At 32.3% G+C, this 23,725-nt stretch overlaps 1 protein-coding gene across 2 annotated transcripts in view; it reads left to right on the top strand.

Moving 5' to 3' along the window:
* The window catches only part of LOC149419238 (uncharacterized), a 71,963-nt gene that overhangs the window by 9,200 nt on the left and 39,038 nt on the right, over positions 1-23,725 (top strand). For both annotated transcript variants that reach the window (XM_089637744.1, XM_089637742.1), the window contains exons 3-4: positions 20,746-20,930; positions 21,686-22,081. In XM_089637744.1, coding sequence (XP_089493870.1) covers positions 20,765-20,930; positions 21,686-22,081 — 562 coding nt within the window. In that variant the 5' untranslated portion in view covers positions 20,746-20,764. The remainder of the gene's footprint in view (positions 1-20,745; positions 20,931-21,685; positions 22,082-23,725) is intronic.

The following is a 23,725-nucleotide window of genomic DNA, read 5'->3' as shown; positions in this document are numbered from 1 at the left end:
AATCTATGGTTTTATTTCGAGACTGATGAAACTTTGCACACTTGACCTTCAAAATACAAAAGTCACTGTCTACATTAGATTTATAAAACTCTGTGTAAAGTCCGAACAGCGCCGGAGCCTTCAACTATTACTACAATAACAAATACTTTCTCATTAGTTCTTTCTCATGCTCTAAACTATTCATTTTCTCAAAACTATATCACATGTGCTATGTTAATGCCCTGCGGGCATAAAATCTATATATATAAAAACGCAAATGTTCGTTTGTTCCAAATCTTTACTATCCCAAAGTCTTCACCGATTGTGTTGAAATTTTGACACAAAGTTGCATTTGAATACCCGTTTGTGTTTTTATATTTATATTTTGATTATATAGATTTCACCTGTGACACGTAAAAACGTGCTGTTTTGAAAAACGAAGACATCTATTTATTGTTATGAAGTTTAATTTGTAGAACTTCATTTAAATTTTTATTTTTTTATATATTCAATAATATTTTTATTGGGTTTATAAAAACAGTTTATTTTTAAACAAGTTCTGCTGTGTAATTATTATTACGCGTGACAGCTGTTTGGCCCTCTGAAGGCATTATCAAACTGTTTGATAATTCCTTCATAGGAACTTGTTTAAAAATAAACTGTTTTTATAAACCCAATAACAATATTATTGAATATGTAAAAAATAAAAAAATAAAAACGAATACATCTGTTGAACAAACATGCTTTTTTAAAAACAGCGACATACAGCTAATTATTCAATAAATTCTTACACTTCGACGAGAATCGAAATTTCCAATTCGAGTTAAAATTTAAATATTTCTTTTAGGTAAGAAATTATTAAATATATTAGTGTTTTTTTTTGATAGCGGTTCTTAAAAATAAAATAAAGTTGGGTAGAATATTATTTCTATGTACCGTATTTAGCTCCAGTTAATCGAAACATCATGTTTCCAATTCTTCTAAATCTACCTCTCTTCATATTCTCACAAAACGCTTGCATAATATTCTGCAATTTGCATAAACGGTACCTATTCAATAAACCCCTTTATGGAACCGTTCAAAACATTCTGAAATATTATTATTCAGAATATTAAGTGGGATTGGAATTATTTATACAAATATTTCTGCAAGCGCTCTGTTATCGAACGAAATGATAATTTCCTACCTGGTAAACGTTTTTTTGATTTATAGCCTTCAAATAATACTTCTGGCTGTTTTGGTAAACAGGAAAAACTTTAACAATACCGTGAAACTGTTATTATATAATAATAACAACTTTGATAATAATATATAGGAACTTTCGGTTTGTTCGCAGAGATTGCGCACAGGAGAATTTTTTTCGATTCTATGTATTTAAGGACGTACCTAATAGTTGCGTTCAGTCAAAATTATTTCCAAAGATACAGTAGAATATAGCATTAACGAATATACATATAAATATGTGTGGGAATGGTTGAGGAGGAAGGCTATGGACTAGCAAGCCAGAAGATGCTGGTTCAAATTTCGGCGTGCGCAATTTCACAATTTTCTCATTTAAAATAATATGTACGGGGTTTTCCAATAAGAGGTGTTTTTTTGAATAGCCCGCTATTTCAGTAGATGTTAATTTTGAAGGTGTCATTTTTTGACATTTGACAAGAAAAACTACGCCATTAATAAGAATGGAACGATACACGCTTCAACAACGCGTTGAAATTATTAAAATTCACTTAAGTGAATCAAATGCAAATCATCTTGAGTGATGAGGCCCATTTTCACCTCGGTGGCTTCGTCAACAAGCAAAATTGTCGCATCTGGGGCTCGAAAAACCCAAGAGTTATTGTTGAAAACCCTCTCTATCCTCAACGTGTGACTGTTTGGTGCGGTTTATGGTCCGGCGGAGTCATTGGACCTTATTTTTTCGAAAATTAGCTTAAATGAACTTTCAACAGTTACGGTGAATGGATTGCGTTATCGAGAGATGATTGATATTTTTTTATGGCCGGAATTGAATGGTATTGATCTGGACAACGTTTAATTTTAACAAGACGGCGCTACGTGCCACACAAGCAACGAAACCATTGATCTTTTGCGATTGAATATCAAAATAACACTTCTTATTGGAAAACCCTGTAGTATATTTGCGGTTCCAAAGTGGAATATACTCTCATTATCGCCCCGGTGTAAGACCACCGTTCAGATTGAAACGTTGCTTGAAATGACTTTGGCCCTATTTGGTGACCAGATTTGAATAGCCCACTTTCTTTTTTTTCATCTCATCCTCTTCCCCGTTACCTTCAGCCTCATAACATAACCCAATTGGGTATGCAATAGTCTCTCTGGCTCCACACGGTTGGGAGCAGTTGGGACAATAAATCCATATTATTATTACAATAAAAATACTCTTTTTAAGTAATCTACATAAAAATATATCTTTTGAGAGCTTCTTAGAAACAGCTATTTTATATTTCACAAAAAATCTTCCATCTGTTTTGATCGCTTTACTAAGTTATAAATTAACCTAAAATTCGTGATTCAAAAACTTATAATTTGAATGTATTATTCTCAGATAAAATATAATTTGGGTTAGTACAACAAAGTGAAGCGAAAATTTTGATTGGGTTATTTTTAAGAAATTTAAGAAATTATTGCAGTTCATGGTAACAATAATAAGTCAAGTAAATGGGCTATGTATAATGAAGATGATTTTTTAGAGTTACCAAAATATTATAAGAAATACGTAAAGTATTTTCCTAAAAATGATTGATTCTTCTAAACTTTTTGGCTGAAATATTATTGTGAATAGTGATAATTCGTACTGTCGCAGTAATGTTACCACAAGTCTAAAAGAAAGTGTTTGTAGTTAATTACCTACTATATTTTGTAGATTAGCTAGCTACCTTTGAAAGATTACCAAACCTAGTTAAGTACTTTTTAATTTCATGAATCGAAATCTGCTAAACTGCACAAAAAAATTTATAGCTCTAATCTTCAAGATAACATTACATTTTACACTTCCGAATTGCGTGTGGTAAAAATATTGAATTATATTAATAAATATAACACATAAAGAGTACCAGCTGTTCCCTACAGTCCGGAGTTATTGAGACCTTCGCATCCCCGATTGGGATAGGTAGGTTGCGAGGCTTAAGGCGCCGTAGTAAGCATTCAAAGATGATTTTAAAGGGAGATATATAAATACGAATGTTAGAGGGAGCGCGTTAATATTAACCCTAGATAACTAATCGCTCGTAGAGGCGACGACGCGCTACTCGGCGAAATTCTAAATCACCTACTTCCCCCCGCTCCTCGACCTTGACTCTTTCATTACCTTCCTAATTTGAGTAAACAGTGCAGCACGTGACGCGATTGCGGCCACACGCATACTAGGACGTGCCGTATGACCATCTCCTCGTCCGCTGGACGAAAGTTTAGTTATAACAACAATTTTATTGTTAAGGTACGTACATTCATACTATATTCTTATATTTATTGTTAATGTTACAATAGAAGCTCCGGTTCCATCTCCGTCAGACGTGCGTAAAATTTGCTACCTGTGTCCATCCAAGGCCCGGAGGATGACCAAACAACGTTACACCAGATGTAGAAAGGCTATTTGTAGTCCACAAAATATTGACATGTGTGGTCACCGTGTAGACTGATATTTTGATATTAATTTGTTCATTATAAACCTTACTTTTGTGCCATGTAACAAATTTCTATCTTAATTAAATATTTTTGATTTATTTCTAGTGTTTTATTGCGCAGTCCACTCGAAGAAAGTGTAGTTACAATGAAACAATGAAAACAGTTTAGTTATCTAGGGTTAAAAAAAACGATAATATTTAAACAAAAATGGTGAAAATATTTAATAAAACAAAAATTAAGCCAAAATCTCACGAAAAATGCTTTAGTAGGATTTAAAGATACACTGTGAATTTTATCATGTCTATAACATATTAAATAACAGAAAAAAACGTGTTTTTAATAATTTGGAATGGTTCGGAGGTTACTTTGGAATTTTTTTCTATCTAGGGAAATTTATGTAATTACAGTTCTGGAATAACCAATGTATAGATATTATCTTAAAAAATGACAATTGTTTTAAAACTTAAAAACATGTAGAGTCAACGAGAAACTTGTTATAAATCGGTAGAAATTGGGTATGCGGGGCTTAAAGTAGTAGGGAGAGAAAATAGATGGGGAAGTGGGAAAGCGGTAGAACCGACGTTGTCAGTAAACACGACTATAACTATTTCAACAACATATCGTTTTTGAATTCTGGTATACTGGGATTATCTACCACTGAAGATGCAAAACATCAAAATCCATTTTCCCATTTCTTATATTTTGATATACGGCAGTCTTGCTGCGGCGGTGCGATTTCAGCGTAACAGAAAAATCATTTCTTGTCGAAATCAACGCATGTATTTGATATCAAACAAATCATTGCCACCTGTTATGTTCGGAAAAATATTCCGATTAATAAAATATCAACAAAAACTTGAAACATCAATAACAACTTCTGACAGGCTTTATGCAAACAGTTGTTGCTTATTTGGGAGTTGATCAACTGGAAAATTCTAAGGAGGGGAATTAAGTTTTGTCGGTGATTCTCTTCGGGCAAAATATGTTTGCTGGCAAATAAAAATAATGATACTAAAAGTTCATGTATTACTTTATCATCGAAATTTATTTTAAATTTTGAAATTTGATTTTACAGGTTTTGGGAATGCTTGAAAATTATGTTATTTTTATAAATTTCCTTTTAAATTTTACCGCTCCTCGTAGAATTCTTTTGTTACAAATATTATGTATAAATTCATGTTCACACTAAACTTAGAAAGCTCTGTTTTCCACAATCTTTAAACAAAATATTTTCAACATTAAGCCCGTGAAAAAATGAGGAGTGAATCGTAATGAAACCTGGAGTTTATAACTAACATAAATTATTGTGACTGCTATAGTCTGACTATGGTCGTGACAACGTACTTTGCTAAAGAACTGACGTCGGTAGCCGCCTGAATAAAATCACATTATACTAGCTAAAATGACAATACTGCTGACGAGTTTTGCCCTCCGTTGAACTCCATTCGTGTGTCAGGTAGAATTAAGCCTAAACTCCATCGCTCTCTTTTGAACTCGTTCGCTTCGTCAGCGGTCTTAGGATATTCCTTCATCCAGTTGATAGACAGCCGCCAGTCGTCGCCCAAGAATCATCAGCATATTGACGCACATTGGCTTCATGAGTTCGATGAATTCGTTGACGTTTCTGTTAAGACGACATAAGACTTGAAAATAATATCAGTTATGGGCGTTTCTAGTGGGCGCGGCTATAGCCCAAAACATTTCGTTTACGCCCCGCGTTGGTCAAAATTTCGCACAGTGTCACATGGTTTGATTTCACACGGACAAGTTTTATAATTATAAATTTAAAATGATAATAATAATTTTCATTATTGTTGGCATTAGTTAATGAATTGCATAATTTGCATGGTGTTTTGAAAATCGTGGTATCTACATACAGTATTATAATCATCTGCAGTATGTAAGGCATCTCAAATAATCATAAATCACAAATCATTTTTTGGTTACTATTTTTTTTCATGATAGAACAATCCCGAAGAGTTAAAAAACTCATTGTAGGACGGGAGGAACTTACAATACATAGGTGGGAGTTAACAGGTACAATTTTACATTGGTATTTTGATATCAAAATTATAAGTTTCACGTACGAAACAGTACAAAAATAGAAAATTATAGAAATTTTATACCAGCTACTTTGTGTAATATCTTATACTGGTGCAGACCCTGCGAATTCTTGAAAAATCTGTTTGCATTTTAAACTAAAGCAATTTTATGTTAAAATCTTATATTATGTATAGAAAGGTATTTATGGCATGTCTGAAATCTTTACATTCATTTTAATTTTTTCTGTGCCCAAAAATTGGCATGACTGAAAGCCAAATAAATATAATTTAAATGTAAAAAGAAAAAAAAGGACATTATTTATAATTATAATATTTGAAATACTTTTTACATGAAAAAAAAGTTCTACTATATTATCATTTTTAGGCGCTCCAATTACAAAAAAACAATCACACATAACAGCAGAATTTTTAATTGAAAAAAATATTTAACGTAATATTTAACTATTAAAATAAAGAAACTTAAGAATTTTAAAAAAATCTACAAAATAAACTGTTTTCATATTTTTTTTAATATGTCCAAATTTTTTCTGAAACTTAACCACCGTGCACTTTTTAAGTTCAAATTATGACGAAAATATAATCTTTTGTTTTTTATTGGTGAAACACACAAAAAACCTTTACTGACTTGTGGAAGAGGTCACATTATAAAAAACAGAAAATTTCACCAATAACTTTCAAAGTAAATGTTTGATTAAATAAAAAAATACGTAATAGAAATTACTGGACATACCGGCCGGGAGTCAGACGACCTTTCCGGCTTAAGCTCTGGCCGTTACTGAGGAATAACGCTGTAAATGCCTGGGGACCTGCACACGAATACAGTTACGCGCGTCTCAGCGTGTTGGAGTAACGTACGGCGAGTTTACTTTATCGGGACAGAAGTTTGATGTTTCCGAGTGTTATATTTTAATTAATTCTTATGAATAAATTAATAAAATCACAATTTTTTTCTAGAGAGATTCCTCGGGAAGTTACTAATTCATCGTTTACAAAACTAAAATCTAGTGCTTCCCGCTCATCTTATAGTTGAAAAACGTTTTATAAAATTGGCAAACCGTTTTACATAAGATATTTAATGGTAAGCTCCTATTTTTATTAATCTTATATATAAATAACTTGCATCCCTGGGAATCCCTCGAGAAACATTTAAGATTTTAGTAATACGTACATCACAAATAATTAAAATGTGAGCGTCGGGGCAAATCCCCGTTATCAGGGTATTGTGTCACCTTAAATGTAACAATAGTGCTTATCTACCGATACTCGTTTATTGACCTCATCAGTTACCACAGGTTTCAACAATAAGATACACATTTTCGCATCCAACCTTTTAGGATGCTGATTTACCTAGAAGATCTTTAAAATGAATTCAAATAATCATGTAACAACAAAGACAGGGCTTGTTAAAAATGTTACAGAAACCAAAAGTATAGTTCCAAAAAGTGGGTTACGAAAATACTTTATCAAAAAGAAAGTCTATTATTTCGCAGTCATTGCAAATTCATGGCTTTTGTATGTTTTGTTGGTCTGCAAGGAGCAAATTTGTCTCTCAAGATATTATGGTTTCGAAGAGCGGCGATGAAATCAGAAGGAGTGTTTTGGCTATGAAATGACTCTTTTGGTGGGCCGAATTATTCGACCATATTTATAAGACACGTCATATCTAGAGTTGATATATCGATGCAAATAATAGAATACAGACTTTCGGAGTAGGTAATATAATATATGATGGTGTTTTGGATTTGAACGATGACCAAAGCAAAAACATATATTTTTTGTCTATTTTCATAACAATGGCTGTCATTGTGGAGAGGAGACAATAAAGCATGTGATCCATCACTTTGTAAAGACTGTTGCTTTTGTTGTTGCGATTTTATTAATGTACAAAGTAATGCTTTTAAAACATCAATCGTCTTACCGATTAAATCCACACACCTCCATTTATCGTCGGTGTGGTAAAGCCGGCCTTGATCCTGATTCAAGACCGTTTTAATCAAAGAAACGCTATGGTAATAAGTGAAGTTTTTCACTGTTCTGACCTTACTCGCTACGTAATATTGACACCGTCTTTATAAGTAAGGGGTTTAAAGTTTTTGAAAATAATTAGAAATATTCTTCACATTATTAATAAAACAAAGTAACTACCCACCATAAAATATTATTTTTTCCAGTTTATATTGTGAGATTTGAGCATGGAGAAAACATCTTTTGGGTAGAAGAATCGTTACCGGGAACATTTCTGGAAAATATAGAAACCTACGTAGTGATATTATGCATACTTTCAGTTAAGAGATAACTTAAGAATACACCAATACCTACTAGAGTTAATGAAAGCCAATCATTCAAACAATCGATTTCCACATCACAACTATTTAAAGCTGGAATATATTTCTAGTCGGAATGCTTTATACAGGGTGGAGCAAAAGTAATCACCCTATCAAAAAACGCCATAACTTTTGCAAATGGCGCCAAATGTCAATTCTGTTTTGACATGTGTGAAGTAAATAAACGCAGAATACAAATCGACAAAACATGAATCGATTTACTTTATTTATTTATAGCAAGAACGCGGAATAACAAGCAGTACCAAAGTTTATCATTAAAAAAAAGTTACAGCAAAAGAACATCGGTTGATTACTTTTGCCCCACACTGTATAGGAAGAAATAAATAAACCGAAACTAAGCTAGATTTTCTTCTAAAAATAAGAAATAATTGCAAAACTGCACACTCCTGGAGAATAGCGTAGATATATAAAATCTGAAAAGTCAAAACAGTCCTTTATAGGCGAAATTCAAGACATTACATAACAATAGACAGTGGACAACCTTAACACGTAATACCCGGAGGTTCAAAATAAAACACATGCGGCGATGGTGGGTCCAGATTGACCCGGCTGAAATGATGAAATTAAAAGGCTTTTTATGCATTTTTCGTTCATATCCTTACTTTTATATGATATTATGTAATTCCTCATTAACTCATAACATAACTCATATCACATCTGCGCGGGACTGTGAGAGACAAAGACGGAAGGACAGAGCAAGTTATATGCTGTTTCGTCGGCTGCTCGAATTCAACTGAGAAGAAATGGAGTTTTTGCGTGTTTTTATACACAATTATTCTAATAACTTTTTTAAAACGAGTCCGATTTTAATCATTTTTGAGTCGAAATGTGGGTAAATATTTGATGAAAGAATAGACAAAAGGAAATTAGCCTAAACGAGATATTTACGGCAAAATCTTTTATTTAAAAAACACTGGGTCAAATCAGACCCATCACCGGAGTCGAGGTGTTAAAACAGTTTCAGGTGTCGAATTCCGGTTATTTATCCCCTACAATATCCCCTTCGCTTTTCAGTTTATACCAGCGCGAGTTAGATAGCCGTGTAGCAATAAAGGACGGGAATCCGCCTCCTGGTCTGTGGAATTAAAGACGAAAGGAGAAGCCTTTCTATGATGATGATTAGTGATTATCTAACAAAAAGTCGGTAGGTAGGTACTATACAGGGTGTATCGGCACGTACCCGACAAACTTTAAACACCTATTCCTTAGCACATTTGGAGTAAAAAATGTTATGGGCACTTTGCTGTCCGGTAACATTTTTTTTTAATAAAAAATTTACCATTCATATTTTCACCACATGTCACCAATGTTTTATCCTTTGTCAAAGTTTGAAAACCCGTCTGGCAATATTTTGTTCGAGTTTCGTTGAATAAGAAAGAAGAATAAACACAGATTTAATAGTACTACATAAAATACTTCATTACAAAATTGACTGTCCTGAGTTACTCCAATTAATCAGCATCCACATACCCAAAAGATCTTGCCGAAATTTACTACCCTTTTATTTTTACAACACAAGGACACTGTCTTATCAAAATTCCCCAATTCCAAGACTTCACAGTCTCGGAAATAAATACTCTGTTCTGGGAGATATATTTCATCTTAAAAATAATCAATATAAATATTGTTTATTTCAATTCTTTTATAGATCGAGACACAAATAGACATCTATAATTTCCGCAATATATATATTTTTATTTTTATTTTGAATATCTATTTATGTGAGACTTCTTATCATTTTTACTAATGTATCTTATTTTATTATATGCTTTTGTTGTAACATTTAATATTTTTTTCTTTTTTCGTTGTATTATGTTTCCTTTATTGTTTTAATTTTGTAGAATCTATAATAACTGTGATACTCTACTATTAAACTTTGTGGTGTGTAAAAGCCCATTAGGGCGTCTAATAATGATAATAAATAATTTACGTACCTACCTACGTTGGCGCGCTTTTACAATCACAACGAAATGGCACGGCAACATTCGTCTCATTTTTAACTATTATTATTTAGTGTGTACGAACGAGCGAGGACACTTTTTGACACACTTGCTAATAACAGCTGTTGAACGCGAGAAAGAATGCAAATCACAGTGACGGAGTGTGGATTTTTTATTAGTTTTTTGTTTTTAATGGAAAAAAAATGTTACCGGACAGCAAAGCGCCCATAACATTTTTTACTCCAAATGTGCTGAGGAATAGCTGGTTAAAGTTTGTCGGGTACTTGCCGATACACCCTGTATACAAATTTCACCATAAGAGTTGAATAAAATAGAGAATCTTACTATTATTTTCATACTACGGTCGTGTTAGAAAAAATGTCGGGTCTACCCAAGATTCGTAGAAAATGATTAAATTTTTTAGGAACCTTGTGAAAACATAAGAATCCGACAAGTTTAAAATAAAATGTTGTTTAAGTTTGTGAAGGTTTTTTTTAAAATTATCGACAAAGTATTCGAATATAATTTTTTTATATTTGTCAATTGCGTGTCAAAAAATATCACGTATTTACATAAATAAATATAAAATTAGTACATATTTTCGGTATGCGCAAAAAAATATTCATTCGTTATAATGCGATAAATTATGGGGGGGTGGGGTGATTCTAAATGATAATGAAAGTAGAAAAAAAAACTATTTTTGAAATTCCAATGTTTTATGGTAGTTTTAGGCAAGATAGTTGAATTTTTTGTATGGGAAAATAAATATTGGAATTTCGCAAAAAGTTATTATCATTTTACTTCTACCTTCATTCAGAATCGCCTCCCGAAGTTAGTGGTGCACTTTATCCCCGGACATCCTGTATAATGTTTTGTTTGTCTGCTCAGAATCGTTAGTAGATTTATTATTCCTCCAACTTTTTTTAATTACTTTGGCCAACGTTTCGGACAGTATCACAGTGTCCATCATCAGGGCAGACGTTGGCTAAAGAAGGAGGTAGCGCAACATGGCATAATACCACAAAAATAAATCACTATTATACTTTTGGCCGTGAAAATATCGAATAATATCTACCTACATGATTTTGAACTAACAGAATGATTTCAAGTCAAAAATAATATAATTATGAAATAATGTTTGCGTGGGTACTTATTTCCTTGTAATATTTACATGAATTTATAAATGCGTACTTCTAATAGCGCATTTTTAAAGAGTACTAAACAATAGTTTTGATAGATCGATCGACGGAGAAAAAACAGGCGCTTGATTATTAAAGTTTCTGCTAACAGAAATTTGATGCGAAATTTAACTAAAAATAATCTTACTAGGATATATAATAACTTCTTTGAAACATAATCAGGTAGAAATGCTAAGAACTTTTTTCCATAGGAAAGCTCATAGCTCAGAAATGCACAAAATAATTTGCAAGGCAGATAGAAATATTACACCTTTAAATTTATACGATGAGAATGCCAACATTTTTATAAATCCCAACCAGGAATTATTAGATTCCTGGTCAAATAAAATTTTACACGCAAAACACTTCAATTATCTCAACCAAACGTATGTTGACAAAATTTCGTCAAACAAATGGTTGAGTATTGGAGAGTTGAGCGCAGAAATAGAAGGATTTATGCTTGCCATTCAGGATAGAGTCATTAATACTAAAAATTATAGAAAGCATATAATCAAAGATTCAAATCAAATTGATGATTTGTGTAGAAAATGTTTGGCTTTTCCGGAAACTATAGAACATATTATATCTGGATGTTCTATATTAGCACCGTCCGAGTATACATTTAGGCACAATCAAGTTTTAAAAATAATTCACCAAAATTTGGTAATTAAACATAACTTGATTGACTGCCGTAATATAGTACCATACTATGAATACGAACCAAATTCATTTTTAGAAAACGAATTTTATAAAATATATTATGATAAAACTATACTAACAGACCGAGCGATTAGTCATAATAGACCCGATATAGTTTTACATGACAAAATTAAAAAAATAACTTATATCATTGATGTCGCTATTCCAAATTCCTGTAACATTCAAAAATCTGTTAATGAAAAAATTAGAAAATACACAGATTTAGGAAACGAAATAAAAAGAATTTGGCATTCTCAGACTATAAAAATATTACCATTCGTTATTTCGGCTACTGGCATTATACCTAGCTCTCTCATTAAAAATTTAGGCGTATTAGATCTATCAAAAAATTTATATATAAAGATGCAAAAGTCGGTCATTTTGAATACATGTAGGATAACGAAAGATTTTTTAAATATTTATGTTGAGGGATCAGTAGGATTTATAGGCCCTGTTAGAAGTACTACCGAGCCGAACCCTCTGATATGAAAATATCTGGAGACGGTGAATTTTTTTTTCCCATTTGATCTCTGGTGAGTTGACGTGTTGTTGTTCTTGTATTATTTTGTATTTATTTTGCTTATATAATGCACTTACATAATGTTGATTGACTAGATGATCATTTGTGGAAAAGTGAGTGGAAGGGTTAAGTTTTTCCTTTGGGGAAGATTTAACCCGGACAACTAAATCGGAAGTTTAAAAATAAAATACTTTTAACCAATTTCCATGATTTTTTAAAATTATATACCTACCACATTTCTTTTTTATGGTTCAACATATTAAATACATCAAACAATAGCTTTGTTTATAATCACGAAGTTTGTTTAATTTATTAACACATGTATCATCAGGGTGCAAAACTAAACCAATAAAAAAGTATATCATGCTCGTATATATACATGTAGAGTGAGACAAAACATAAAATAGAATAAAGCAGTAGTGAGTTGTACGTGAAATTAAAATACTACACAGTAACGAAGAATAATAGAGAAAGAGACAAATATATTTAAATATTAGATGAGAGCGAGACGTTTTCTTGTATATAATATATCATTGTATGCAGATTATCTGTCTCTTTTTCACTGTTATTATATTATATTTCCATTTCATCTCACTGTTCCTTTATTCTATTTTATACATTCTCTGATTTGTATATATTTAAGCACACACAACGTGGCTTTCGATTACTTCATTTGCACCCTGACGATGCTTGTGCTAAGCTAAGCCGGTCGGTCTTAATAAATTAAACAAATTTCTTGTTTATAAACAAAGATATGTGAATAATGTTTTATTGACAAAAATAATTATACTTAGTCTTCAGGATGGTTGACACCAATTGTTTTAAAGTGCATACGAGTATATGTAGAATGTATTATTATATTTCTTGGCTCGAAATTAAACTGTGATTGTGCTTTTTTCGCCGATGATTTAAATTTTTTCGTAAAATTAAGTCTATTATCGATCATTTGCTGCTCCAAAGGGATCTAGATACACTAAATAACTGGTGTACTGTCAATGATATGCACTTAAATGTTGAAAAATGTTACATTTTAAACTTTACTCGTAATAAGGTTATAAAGAATATTTCCTATCTTAAAAAAGTGTTTTCTATAAGAGATCTAGGAATTACTCTTGATTCTTAATTCATATTTCATTTACACATTAATGACATTAAGTCCAGATCACGTAAAATTATGGGATTTATTCACAAATAAGTAAACCTTTCGAAGATCCTCTATCAATTTTAACCCTTTACTATGCCTTAATTAGAAGTAAACTTGAATATGGAAGCTCTATTTGGAATCCACATTATTGCAAGTATGAAAACTTTATAGAAACGGTTAATAAAATGCTTAGACTATTATTTTTCAAATGTGGACTACATGGCCATCTTAGATCATACGACGCATGCCGTGAATATTTTAAAATTAGTACACTTAAAATAAGAAGGCAATTGACTGACCTCATATGTTTGCATAAAATTATCCACGGCCATCTTGATACCTTATTATGTCTTAGCAATATTGAAATAAATGTCCCCAATTCCCATTGTTTAAGACACCATAGCATTTTTGACCTGAATATTTTCAAAAATAATATAGACTATTTTAGCCCTCTGACCCAAATGTGTAGACTGTATAACAAAATTGAGTGTGCTGAAGTAGATATTTTCGTCGAAAATCTATTCAGTTTCAAAAAAATGTTTTGCTGCTGCTAAATAATATGTTTAGATAATTATATTATGGATCACTGTAACTCTCGTGTCTCTTGTCTCTCCTAGTATTATTTTTCATTTTACTGAACTTATGTATAATTTTATATTATTATTTGTTTGGATTTTAAATTGTACGTAACATGTATTTAATTAGATTTTTAACTGTATATATGTAATTTCCAGATTTTTGCCTGTAACTTAACTGAGTTTTTGTAACTGGATAGTTCTTACGTAAGTGAGAACATCTGTATAAAACCCAGTATAAATATATATATATATGTATCTAAAAAAATAAGCGAAATGAATTCGCGTATATCACATGTTATTTTGATTTGAAAAAGATAATTTAAAATCTGTGGGAAAGATGTTCATCTAAAACTAAAGTGTCACGTTTCATGACGCTTGTGGAAATGATATTTCGATGGGAATGAATTTGTACGAAAAAATAATCTGATAGTATTAATACGCTTGCGTCTGGACGATGTAGGCCCTATGATTGGTCAAATTCAAATTGTGTTTAAATAAGACATTAAAAATTAAGACACGATTTCATACTGAAATAGAATCGCCACATGTAATACGATATTTCTTCAAAAATATCGTTTCTGCTCATACAATTTTTGGATAATATCGAAGAAAATATGTTTTTGAAAGTTCATAATTCATTGGATTAATTACATTACAGTGAAAATTATCCATAATTACGTGATTACGTTTGACGAAAAAAGCACGCGTTAATTCAATATGGCCGATACCCGATACGCACCGCGGCAATAGGTGGCCGACAGAGCGCACCTCTGGCGGTGTAAGAACGAATCAAATGACTGGCGCGTATATTTAAATATGCAAAATTACTTGAACATCAAGCGTTTAATAATAAGATTTCTTCTGGAAGTTTATTTCAACTTTGCAATGGCATTTTTCATTATTTTTTTTATTTTTTTTTTTGCTTATTAATTATATCTGATTTTATAATGACATGTTTTCTAATTTCTAAAATTTCAAAATTATTTATTTGCGATGCTTTAATCCTGAGTGAAATATTTTAAGACCTGAATTTTTATCGAAAGTGTGATTCAAAAGATGATTTGCAAACTCAGATTCACTATTTCCATTTAGAACCCTGAGATGTTTTGTAGTTCTGACTTCAAAGTTTCTATTGGTTCTACCTTTGTAAAATATATTACAATCCAGCCCAATTTAGTTTATAAAATCCTGATTTTTTTGTTTGATTTTCGCCATCTTTATTAATAAGAATATATATATATATTTTTTTTAAAAAAGAAAGACAAACATTCCCAGGTTACGAATAACCCAACAATGTTTGAAAATCTCCTACTACCACCACAGAAAGCCGAAAATGTTGCTTGTGTTGTGATGGTGGACTTAGCCAGCCGAGGAATCCAACACGCGACGCTCGGGTGAGACCCAAGCGCTATGCCCACTCAACCACTGACCGGTCATATATATATTTTTATTTCCGAATATATTTATTCATTCTGTTATTAGTGTAAAACGTCGGTTGAATAGTACCAGGAATGTTTATATATATAATTTTAGAAGTATCGTTATCCACAAACAGAATTCTACGCCATTGTTTATTTATATCTTAAGAAATAGGGTAAAAATACCGTTTGAAGATAATATGTTTAATTATTTTATTTAGTATTTCAACTATCAATTTATTAGAATACCCGTTATTAAAGGTTATTTGTCTTATGAATATATTGTTTAATGGTTATATGCATTTTTTTTTCAGGTCTTAAAATACTTCACACAGGATATAAAGCATCACAAATAAATAATTTCGAAATTTTAGAAATAAGAGAACATGTTTATAAAAGTAGATGTAATTAACAAGAAATTTTTTTTCTAAACTCTCTTTTAAATATTTTCCCACTTAACTGGTCTTTCATATTGTAATTCCTAATTCTTATAAACCCAGCCTACTCTTACCCCTCCCCCTCCTTCCACCTCTTTTTTCCAATTGTAATCTATATTTAATTTTTGACTTCGGTGTATACTTCGTTCATGAAACATGTATTGGTTGTATATAATAAAGTGAAGTTAAAAAAGTTATTTGTTTTTTAATAAAATAAAGTTTAATCGGATAACATTATTTTATCTATTTCCATTGTATATCAATGCATACGTACATAATAAAATGTAAAAATTATATTTATTTATTAATTGGACAATTTGCATAGCGCCGCTTATGTGAGATATCACCTCAGGGGCGCTATATTGTAATAATCTACCTTTATATATAGATTTTTACTCTCCTGATGAAGATGTATATATAATCTCACTTTAAACTTTATTAGATACAGTAACAGTTTTAGGTAAAGAATTACCACCAGTTGGAGTAAAATTCACACCTTTTAATTAAACCGACTGCTAATCACATCGCACAATTACCCTCCTTTTATCCATAAACACGGGTACAATTAATCAATATGTAATAATCTATTATTTCAGTCAACTTTGTTATAACTATCTTTAATTGTTGTGACAAACTATACGATATTGATTCAACTTATAGACATTGACGGTTGTAACACATATTTAAGCACTGCAAGTCTCCTATGAGCAAATTATATTAGGTACCATAACAGTTTACATCAGTTGTAGACATGTTGTCAATAATAGTGTTTCATTTGAAATAATCCATCACAAATACGTAAAATTTCATTTATTCAAACAACTGTCATTCTTATTATGCCTAAATTGAGCATGTTATTATTCATTAACTCCTTCCTGATCCGTGTTTTAACAATATATACTCACCATCTCTCTGTGAATGACCTAATATCTATCTATTAAATGTAACTAGGAAACTTGTATCTAATTTTGTGAATGGTTTGTTACCAAGAATAACCACCAAGATGCAATGAATATAGAAAATAGATAATAACATTTGACAACAATGACCTTCATGGCCTGTGAGTTAATATGTTCCGTGAAAATTTACGGGACATTATAATTATTGCCGGATTTATGAAACGGAAAGTATTTACAAAATATTTGTCTTTCAGAAATAAATATTGTCAATTTTCTTTGTAACATAATTTTAATATTTGTTGACAAATTAGAGAGACAATTAGAAAGACCTTTAATTGATATTTTTAATTCCATTTATTCTTTCTTGAAAATGAACAGACTCTTGAAAAATTACTGGTCAATATATATATACATATCTTCGGATCTACCGGATCTGCCCTGATGATGGACACTGCAACGCTGTCCGAAACGTCGGCTAAAGAAGGAGTTAGCGCAACACGGCATAACACCCCAAAAACAAACAACAAAAATATTTTAAGAGTTTAATAAATTTTATAAAAAGAAATACACATTACTTAAAGTATTTTCTTGACTTCCTTTAACCATAAATTTAATTATTTTGGTCATGAGAAGAATGTAAACGAAATTTCGGTCGCCGGTAATTTTATTTGTGTTTATTTCTATTTTATTTTCCTAGATATTCAAAATAAAATCTTCCACATATTGACACTAGTCACTCAGCCGAGTAACCGCCAAACCCCTAACATCAACCCAAGCTCTCCATTACGTACTAATTTTCTAAGTTTTTAGATGAAAAAAAAAACATAAAAAATGTCATCGGACAACTCGTCAGGAATCAACGGTCAAAGTAAGCAAGTACGTTCCATGACACCCTGTATTATAGGCAGGTACTTGCCTGTCTTCCTGACTCAATCAGTTCCAATTTTTTAAAAAGCCACATAAATTTAAAGCAAATTTAATTTCATTAAGCCAGAACTAACGCACAGTCAACGGAAATTATTATTTTTCGTTTTTGGAATAACTTTATTGAGTAAAACCTCAAATTGTAATATTTAATCATTGAAGACAATATTAGCGATTTCTAAATGAAAATCTGAAACAGAAAAAGATACGGTCACATCTAGGACTCGAACCCAGGACCCTTGCCTTGCCGGGTCACCGCTCTTTACCACTGAGCTAATGGGACCCTATCCTCTTCGGTCACATTTAACTATATCATACTTCGAATAAGAACTTCCATTTCATTTATTTTTTAGTGGTTGTATAGTATAATAAAGTGATGTAAACAAAGTTATTTGTGTTCGAAATAAAGTTTAATAAGATTATATTATTTTATCTATTTCCGTTGTATAACAATGCTTATGTACTAGGGTGTCCCAGGACATAAGGAAGAATTTTTTTTTCATGAATTTAAATATGCATACCCTCTTATTTTATTCCATTTGATCCCAATAACTCATATAATAAATATTATTTTGATTAAACACCGGCAACTCGTGCCGACTTGATGCCAAACATATGGTACAGAGTTAATATGGAAGGATTTTCAGCTTTCATTTTTGTCGGATAAATAAAATTTAAAAATGCACAAATGTTCAATTATGTAGAATTTTATATTTAAAAATGGTTTATTGATTAAATTTTTTCTTCATAGTTGGTTTTTTACAGTCAGGATAAATCTTCCGGTGTTCCTGAACGCATCGTAACAAAAATTATTTTTGTTCCTCTTCGACCGTGAGATTAAGCCATGAAAATCTTGCATTAACTTAACTGTTCTTTTAGCTGTATCATTCACTACCCTCAGCGGCGACACCTTCTTTCTGACTTCTTGATACGAAGCATTATTTGACTACATCGTAGGGAATTCGTTAAGAAAACTGGCATCTGTTTTCAGACGATCAAAGAAATACTTGCTCTTGACTGAAATGAAGTCGTAAATATTTTTTTCTGAAACAAAAGTCACTAAATTATGATATGAACAAAAACCTCAATACAAAACATAATTTAAACTACTTAATAAATTTACCATACAATTTACCATCAAGATCTTCCTTCGATGGGATGTAACGTTTGTCATGGGTTGATAAATTATTTTTTTTGATATTTCGAGCATTTTTATTTTAGTTGTTTGATCCACAGCGTCGTCAAACAGCGATAAAATAGATCCTTCACCGGTCAAATACCATAACTGCTTACTGAACAGAAATAAAGCTGCCATTGAGATGTTTTCATCATTTTTTTCTTAAGCCTTCATCGATTTCAAAAAGCCCAAGTCCTTGAAAGGTGCTTTAACTGCTATAATACATTGTAACCATGGCTTGACATAGAATGTCACTATGAACAGGCAAACGTCTAAAAGTGCCGCCTTATCCTTAACGGTAATTTTAAATTGCGCACAAATTAATGATATTTTCAAGGAATAAAGCGCCTTTGCCATCCATCGAGCACCTGCAGGCCGAATCTTAAATTTTCTCGCTGTATCTTCTCCTAAAACTATCACACAGAGCTCTAAAAACTCTCAATAGTCATCTCCAAGTATTTTTGTAGTCAGTGAAGTACGGTAAAAGTCAAGAAAATCATCGATTTCGGAAGCGGTTAGGTGCAATGTGAGATTTTCTCTGTAGCACTGAATTTTATCGGGATCAACATTTTTACAGTTATCTCGAAACTTTTTGAAGAGTGGTATGTCAGGGCTTTTTTTTTTTTTTTTTTATAGTGAATACCTCACAAGAGTCCTAACTGCTCCCGTCTGGAGCCAGTGAGACTATGGCATCCCCAATTGGGGGATGTTGTGAGGCTGAAGGTAAGTGGGGAAGAGAAAGAGGAAGGTGGGGAAGTACCTGGCTATTCAGATCTAGTCACTAAACACGGCTAAAGCCATTTGGAGCAACGTTTCAATTCTGAATGGTGGTCTTACACCAGGGCGATACTGGTAGTATCTTCCACTCTGGAACGTGCCGCAAATATACTATATATTATTTTAATTAATTAATTGTGAAATAACACAAATTAATCAAATAAAATTTATTTGCGCACGCCGGGTTCGAACCCGCGACCTTCGGAATGGCAGTCCAATGCGTTACCACTGGACTATGCCGGCCGTCGAGGGCTTGTAGTCACTTGACTGATTTTTACTTCAAACACAGCTTTTAATACCAACTATGGCTATATTTGGTATATATTGACAGTTAAATTCACTTTCCGGATATTGTAGAACAAAACTTCAAGAACTTGTCCATTAGATGTCAGTTTAGAACCCGATATTTGGTGTTTTACGACTCCTATTAAAAATATACTCTTTTTAGAAGTGCGTAAATCTAACAACATCTTGCCTGAACGAGTGATTTTCGTTTACTAACAAAATAGCAAGTTACTACAAGCTTATCAACACGTTTGCTCGCTGGCGTCTTAATGCACAAGTACTGACATCTTTCGATGCAAGTCGGCACGGGTTGCAGTTGTCCAAAGTAAACGAAAAAAAATTTATAAGTGTTTTGTCATTATTAAAACAAAATTAGAGGGTATGCGTTCAAAAATAACAACTTTAATTTTTTTGGGACACCCTAATATGTACGCAATAAAATGTAAACATTATATTTATTTATTAATTGGACAATCTGTATAGCGCCGCTTTTGTGAGATATCACCTCAGTGGCGCTATATTGTAATAATCTATTTACAATATATACTCACCCCCTCTCTGTGAATGACCTAATATGTATCTATTAAATGTTACTGTTGTTAGTATCACTTAAACTGGGCGAAGCCCAAGCAAGTGCCGCCCGCAGGACCTAGCAGCAAGAAACCCGCGGAGCGGGTTTTTAACTGCTAGTATTTTACTATTATTACGATTTTAATGTTAAGATTTTTTCATAGATATCACAGTCCTTCCAAGATGTCAACATCCACAATCAACATGGAGGAGAGGAAGCCTCTGATGGACCAGTTAATGTTCGAGAGGAGGATGCTGTTCGGCTGCACGGCCCTCATCGGTCTGGGCATCATCGTCTGGATCACTGCTATCTCCACAGACCACTGGTTTGTGGTGCAAGGGGGGCATGGTAAGATAAATCAAATACCTCCAATCCATCAATCCAACAATCTTTCAGTGCAGATAGACTAGATAGATATCCAACAATCCATCAATGCATCAATCCATCGATCCATCAATCCATCTATCCACCAATCCACTATTCCTCCAATCCATCAATCCACCTATCCATCACTCCATCACTGCATCAATCCTTTAACCCATCTATCCATCAATCTATCTAAGATTTCTTCACCATGGAGTATTACCGATTGAGCCTTGACATCATCATAATCATTCAGTCATCACCAACGAGCTTGGTTTTGGAATCATTGATAATTCAAAGTTCTTGATCAAAAAATAATTCGTGATATCCTTGTTTATGTTAATACTATTATGTTGATATAACTGATTTAACTCTACATATCCTATGTACTCATTTATAATAATAATGGAAAGGCAGAGATTATAAATAGTACTGTTTTAGTTATTCTGTGCCAGTGAAGCTCTGTCAAGTACAGCCGTTCATGAAAAGTATAAAAACCTCCTGGAAACTTAATTTTTTAATATGTTTAGATATTTGGATATTTTTTACGATTTGTGTTTTAATAATTTCCAAAAAGGGTTTAAAAGATGCATTATTCAATTGTTTGTTAATGGAACCTTTTTATCTTTCTCGCATTTGGCATGAATCTGTGCAAACTGTGCTACTAAAACATTGTCCAAATGCTTTTGTATGTCGCATTGTAAACTTGCATCCAATGTGTCATTACTGTCTTGTTTTAGGCATATTCATTCCGCAAACCCGACGATACTTCGTCAGCAGCCACTCTGGTCTCTGGAAGGTCTGCAGATCTGTGTTGGTTTCGACTCCTGAGATGTTGAGAGACAGCCAGGCTGGGAGACCTTTCATCACAACTACCAATAAACCTAATTCTACAGTGTTCCCACCGCCTCCAGACCTTCAATCAACCACTCCGTCCTCTTCAACCACCCCGTACTTCGAAACAAATATTTGGGATGATCCTACGCCTCCTCCTATTTTGAAGACCACGCCATCTGCTAATGTGACTGTGACTCCTAATTTAAGAAGATTTCAAAACGGTACATTTCGTAATGGCACGTTTACCACTCCAATACCACAACTGAATGCATCAATGGCTGCGAAGCTGATACCATTTCGTAAGTTGAATGAATTTTTTTGAAAAATTTTCACAAATTTTAAAAATACATTAATGACATTTTTGCCCAAACTGCTTGACACTATGAAACAATGGTAATCTTAATTTGGGCAATGTTGATTGAACAAACGTTTATTGTTTATTGTGCTATCCAATTCCGAATCGTATGCAAATTGACTACCTATTTATGCTAAAATATTATATTTTTATTTCATTTGCCAACAACGCGCGTCGAAACCGCGATTTAGGAAAAAAGGCACTTTGGGAGGCTCTCTCCTTTTCCAAGAAGCGTTATAGGATCGTACCAGCCCCTCAGATCCTGTGAACATTACTCGAGGTTTTTTCAAAATCAAATCATTATTTAATAAAAAGACAAGACAAGTCGATGTTACTTAACTAACCCCGTGGGGTGGTATTGGGTACCTTTAAGAAAGAAACAGGGGAGTAAAAAACGTAATAAGACAAATGAAAGATGAAGTAGAAAGACAATCGATCCAAGGTAAGTAGGTATCAACTGAAGATTATCGCGATTTCCTCGACACTGTTTTATAATAATTTTTTGATAGAGCTACCGGGATTATGGATAAAGATTAAAGAATTTATTGTTTCTTGAATCTTCGAAAATTAAGTTAAGCTAGTTGGAGAATGTTCTATGGAATGTAGACACTATTTTAGGATATCTGTATATTTTTATTCCCTTTAAACATTCACCTTATACTATTTCTCTGATTAATAATACACTGAACGTTTTCAAAACATGGTTTTTACAGCCTCCAAACTTTTAATCATTTCAACCAAAACTGAAAAGAAGCAAAAAAATCTAAACGTGACCAACAAATCAGAGCAAACAAAAGCTTTTAAAAAAATCTAATATCGCTAGTGTTATTTTGACGTAAAAAATCGTAAAACGGGGTCTTTCATAATTCAAAACTTTCCCAAGGCAGAGCTTAAATAAGTTTACGATTTTAACTTTTCTTTTTCGCGAGCTTTTAGTATAGAAACAACGGAGAACAAGGGAAGATTCAATATAGCAAGACCGAAAGTTTACGGTCGCGGCCAACTTTTCATTTGATTACTGTTAACTTTGATGTTTCTCATTTTTACGTGAGATTCTTCGTAAAATTCAGTGCACCTTACATCTGAATCTCGCCTGGGTCCTGATTCCTTGTCCCAACTCTGACCTAATTTCTTAACTTTTGAGCGACAGTAAATGATTAACATTTCATATTTAACCACAGAATTTTACAATTTTCTGTGGTGTCAGTTTTTGAGGCCACAAGCGTGGTGTAACTCGAAATTTACAAAATAAAAAATTATTTTTAATAAAAATTTAGCCTATTTTTCAGTTATCATAATGTGTATATTATACTAGGGCAGACCCGTAAAAATTGTTACAAATCATTTCTAATTTTAAAAGTGTGCAAAAAAATATTGTACGCTTAATCGATTTTTTCACACAATCAGCTTCCATTATGAGAATGGCAATTAAATTAAATTCAAAGCAAATTTGAGTTCATTGAACCAGATCTCATAGATAAAATGATAACCAGATAAAATTATAAAGCTGTGGTTAATTAAAGAAAATTTCATTTATCTTTGAATTTCTTAATGTATCTGCCTACATATCTTGTTATTAGGCAGGTAT

Source organism: Hesperophylax consimilis, chromosome 12, assembly GCF_061612785.1.
Source record: "Hesperophylax consimilis isolate HC1 chromosome 12, BYU_Hcon_1.0, whole genome shotgun sequence".
NCBI lineage: Eukaryota > Metazoa > Arthropoda > Insecta > Trichoptera > Limnephilidae > Hesperophylax > Hesperophylax consimilis.
The sequence above is the reverse complement of the archived record's forward strand: the minus strand, read 5'-3'. Positions and strand labels throughout refer to the sequence as shown.